The 4,864-nt window shown below is 47.5% G+C and overlaps 1 protein-coding gene across 14 annotated transcripts in view; it reads left to right on the plus strand.

Annotated features, from left to right (window-relative positions):
* MBD1 (methyl-CpG binding domain protein 1) overlaps positions 1-4,864 on the plus strand; it is a 16,091-nt gene that overhangs the window by 952 nt on the left and 10,275 nt on the right. For all 14 annotated transcript variants that reach the window (XM_015563834.1, XM_015563831.1, XM_015563833.1 and 11 more), the window contains exon 2: positions 832-966. In XM_015563834.1, coding sequence (XP_015419320.1) covers positions 857-966 — 110 coding nt within the window. In that variant the 5' untranslated portion in view covers positions 832-856. The remainder of the gene's footprint in view (positions 1-831; positions 967-4,864) is intronic.

Raw genomic sequence — 4,864 nt, forward strand, 5'->3', positions numbered from 1 at the left:
CACGCTGAAGGGAAGGGGGGAAAGAGCTTCGTAGCCGCCGAGGAGAGGAATGGGGGGCCCCAGAGCTGAGACCGGGCGGAGTGCGGCTCCGAACACTGACCAAGAGTGGACACGGTCAGGCTGAGCACAGAAGGCCTGGGAGCCGGGCTGTTCAGGTTGGGGATGTGGAGGAGTTGGGACTCTGGAGGAGGACACAGGGAATCGAGGCAGCACCGAGGGAGCAGGATCAGAGGACATCAGACAGGGAAGGAAGGGAGGGAGGAAGGAAGGAAGGAAGGAAGGAAGGAAGGACAGACACCGGGGACTCCTGGGTCAGCGGAGCGGATGGGAATCGTCACTGGCGTCCAGGGCTGGGAAAGCAGCCTGAGGGCGAGATGAATCGGGCCTCTTGAGCTGAGGAGGGGGAGCATGGCGGTGACAAAGGGAGGAATAGGGAGCCAGTAGATCCAAGACAGAGAGTGGCTGTTGGGCCAAGGACAGGGAGAAGTGAGGAGGAAGAGCGAAAGGTTGCTAGGTGGGCAGTGGGGAGAAATGAGAGGCTCTCAGGCGAAGGATGGGGAGGAACGGACCAGGGCACTGAAAGTGAGGTGGAAGAACCCTTGGGTTGAGGATGGGGCTTCCAGGTCTAGAGGATGACGAATGGCAAGCGCCTGGGCCCAGGACAGGGAAGAATTGGTGGGAATGGGGGTTTCTCTTCCTTATATTGGCCAGTTGCCTGTGGCAGGTCGCTGGTTTTGCACAAGTATTGATACCAGTGGTTTACGTGGCCTGGGGTACAGCATGTCCCCACCGACAGGCTCCGTTTCTCCCATTGCCCCCTCCATGTTGCAGGCCCCTGCTCCTTCCTGTGGCTCCCATGGCTGAGGAGTGGCTGGACTGCCCTGCCCTGGGCCCTGGCTGGAAGCGTCGTGAGGTTTTTCGAAAGTCAGGTGCCACCTGCGGACGCTCAGACACCTATTACCAGAGGTACTGGTTGGGTTGTGGGCAGTGTCAGGGGTAGGACTTAGCTTGGTTAGGCAGAGTGAAATTGGGTTGTGGTTAAATTTATAGGTGGGGCTAAAATCATGCATATACATTTGATCATTATTTGCAGATTCCATATTTGCAAATTCGTCTACTCACTACAATTTGTTTGTACCCCCAAAGTCATTGCTCAGCTATGTTTTCATGGTCATTGGTAGACATGCAAAGAGCAGCAAAAACAATTTAAGTAGCCTGATGCACCTGTTTCCAGGTTGAACAAAGGCTTCTATTCCAGCAGTTATACTATAAACAAGTCCTTTTCATGGTCTACTTAGTGCTGTGTTTTTCAAGTTTTTGTGCTGTTTGCAATGGCCCCCCAAGCATAGTGCTAAAGTGCTATCTAGTGTCCTAAGTGCAAGAAGTCTGTGATGTGCCATAAGAGAAAATACATCTACACTAATAAAAGACAAATATGCTAATTGACCGTACCTTTGCTATGCTCTAAGGAACACCCCCAGCCAATCAGAGTGACTATATGCAAATTAACCCAACCAAGATGGTGGCCGGCAGCCACGGAGCTGGAGCAAACAGGAGGCTTGGTTGCCTGGGCGATGGAGGAAGCTAAGCTTCCCGCCAGCCCTGAGCCAGCTGTGGCCTCCACTCATGGCAACAAAGTTTCAACTATAGACAAATCCAGATACCTGCTTCCAGCTAGCCTCCACTGGGAGCTTGGGTGGCTGGGGGCTGTGGCCACCCTGAAAACAGCCATCAGCCACACACCCAGGCTGGCCAGGCACCCCAGTGGGGACCTCCACCCTGAAGGGGCTGTGGCCAACCTGTAAACAGCCATCAGCCACTCACCCAGGCTGGCCAGGCACCCCAGCAGGGACGTCCACCCTGAAGGGCTGTAGCCAGCCTGCAAACAGCCATCAGCCCCTCATCCAGGCTGGCCAGGCACCCCAGTGGGACCCCCACCCATATCCGGGACACCCTTCAGGGCAAACCAGCCAGCCCCCACCCATGCACCAGGTATATAATAAAAGGGTAACATGCAAATTGACCCTGACAGCAGAAGTACTGGGAATGACTGCTCACTATGACACACACTGACCACCAGGGGGCAGACGCTCAATGCAGGAGCTGCCCCCTGGTGGTCAGTGTGCTCCCACAGGAGGAGCTCTGCTCAGCCACAAGCCAGGCTGACGGCTGCCAGCACAGTGGTGGTGACGGGAGCCACTCCTGCCTCCTCAGCAGCGTTAAGGATGTCTGACTGTAGCTTAGGCCTGGTCCCCGCTGGCAAGTGGACATCCCCCGAGGGCTGCTGGGCTGCCAGAGGGATGTCTGACTGCCAGCTTAGGCCCAATCCCCCAGGGAGCGGGCCTAAGCCAGCAGGTGGACATACCCGAGGGGTCCCAGACTGCGAGAGGGCACAGGCCGGGCTGAGGAACCCCCCTGAGTGCACAAATTTTCGTGCACTAGGCCTCTAGTGTTAAATAAACTTCATTCACGTTTGAATTGCAGTATTGTCAGTGTGAGTTCCATGTCCGTGAATCAAAAGTGTGGTACATCTAGAAAAAGAAAAGGAAATTTGCCAATTTGTACATGAGGCTGCTTCAGAAAGCACGAAAGTAATATCTATAGTACATGATGAAGCTAAGGAAAAGGTGGAAGACTGGCTAACTGTGTGGCTCTATGAGATGCTGACCAATAAGTGTAATGGGCACCATTATGAGGCTGAAAGCCCAGAACAGTGACAATCATGTTGCTCCAGTTTAGGAAAATGTTACACCTGTTGCCACTAGTGCTGGCTATCTCAAACATTTCAAAGGTGACATATTGTGAAAAATGTTAAATTTGCATGCAAGGCAGGTCCTGCAGATTAGAAGTCTGCGGAAGATTTTAAAAGATACTTGCCAAGTGTTCTGTGGGAAAGCAGCTATACAGAAGAGTAGATTTTCAATGCTGATGAGACTGGATTGTGTTACAAGGACATTGGCAAAGAAAGCTATATAATGCAGATGGGCTTCAGAGCTCCTGGCTTTACATCATTCAAAGACCACACAGTTAGTTATTTATAAGAAGAATATATTAACTAGGGTGTCTTTACACAGAAACACACATAAAAAAAGCTTACATAGGATTAGTTTACCATAGTATTGTGACCACAGGCTCATAGGAACCCAACCTGTAGTTCTACTAGGAGCAGTGGTTCTATATTCACTAATGCAGTGTTCAAGCTGACTTTATAGAACATAACTACCAGGAATAATGAAATTTGACTATAATTCATAAACATACATACTTATAAACAATTTACGCATAAGAATTTAAGATATAATTTTCTACTCTCTTCCTGAACTTTATCTAAGTTGTTTTTTTCTGGAGGAATAATAAAATTACAAATATATTTACATTTACTTATATTTAATTTACACTTATTCACATATTTTTAGCATATAAAACTTTCATCATTTATAAATGTAAGTGCAATTATCAAGAACTATAAAGGATCAGAGATTTTACCCTATTTAGGTTAAGATAACAATTGAGTTCAATATCAGTGAATCAAAGTTCAATATCAGTGAATGTCACAGTTTTGTGGATGCTGTTGGGAGATACGAGATTCCTGGGTCAGAGATGAGTTTATTACTCTTAGCAATAGCAATATCCAGAATGATTCCCTGACAGCCAGTTCTTACAGGGCGAAATGAAGAAGGCTAACTAGCGCTGCACATGCCCTGGGTTGTGTTGTAGGTAAGAACCCTGAGCTTAAGGAATCCAATCGTTTCTGATGTTTAGGACAGTAAGGATGTCTTCCTTTTGCTCTAGAACAGTGGTTCTCAACCTTGGCTGCACATTAGAGTCACCTGGGAATCTTTAAAATCCTGATTTCTAGGCCTCATCCTCCAGAAATTCTGTTTCTTTTTATGGGGTGAGGCCACAACATTAGTAACAAAGAAACAGAATTTCCAGAGGATGAGGCCCAGAAATCAGGATTTTAAAAAATTCCCAGGTGATTCTAATGTGCAGCCAAGGTTGAGAACCACTGCTCTAGGAGACCCTTTCTCTTACCTCCCGAGGTTAGTTACTGTACAAACATCTTTGAAAAGACAGTTAATAGCAAAGGACAGTTTGTGCCTTTCTTGGAAAGCATGCAGAACTGCAAGAGACCTGTGGAGTATTGTGTCCTAACATCAGTTACTTACACTTTATTTTCTATGTAGTTGCATTTATTTGTTTATACATCTATTTGTATGTATATTTATGGACACATTTTTATATATATGTGTATGCTTTACTGACTGATTTGAGAGAGAGAGAGAAGAGGAGAGAAAGAAACATAGATTTGTTGTTTTACTTATTTCTGCATTCATTGGTTGCATATATATATATATATGACCCGGGGATCAAACCCACAACCTTGGCATGTCCAGATGATGCTCTAACCAACTGTGGCCAGGGCCGCCACTGTGCTTGCGAAGTATGTATTTTTGGCACCGGGAGACAGGGGCCAAAAGTAGTCGGATGTATCAGCGTCCTCACCGTGGCTAGGTTGAGAAAGCAACAAGTCACTACGTACCACTTCTGAGCATGCGCCCAGCTTCCCGGGCAGGTCACAGGACAAGAATATCTCAAAGTGCGCAAAAATAAACAGGGCCTGCCCAGACCAGCCCTCTCATAAAATCAAGCTGAAGAAAACTTTATCTTCCCTTGGGTCTCATTTTCTTGCCAACTCCCTCCTCTTTATCAAAACTGGGAAATAAACATAGTGAAATACACAGGGGGGAGGCGGGGGAAGCCCCATATATCTGTATTTTTGCTGATTGGTTCACTGTCCTTCGGTGTGAATTTGTTTAAGTGTTAAGTAGTCATTTAGCCCTTTGTTTTTTAAGGGGGGAAG

This window comes from Myotis davidii, unplaced genomic scaffold (genome assembly GCF_000327345.1).
Source record: "Myotis davidii unplaced genomic scaffold, ASM32734v1 scaffold378, whole genome shotgun sequence".
In the NCBI taxonomy this organism is placed as follows: Eukaryota; Metazoa; Chordata; class Mammalia; order Chiroptera; family Vespertilionidae; genus Myotis; species Myotis davidii.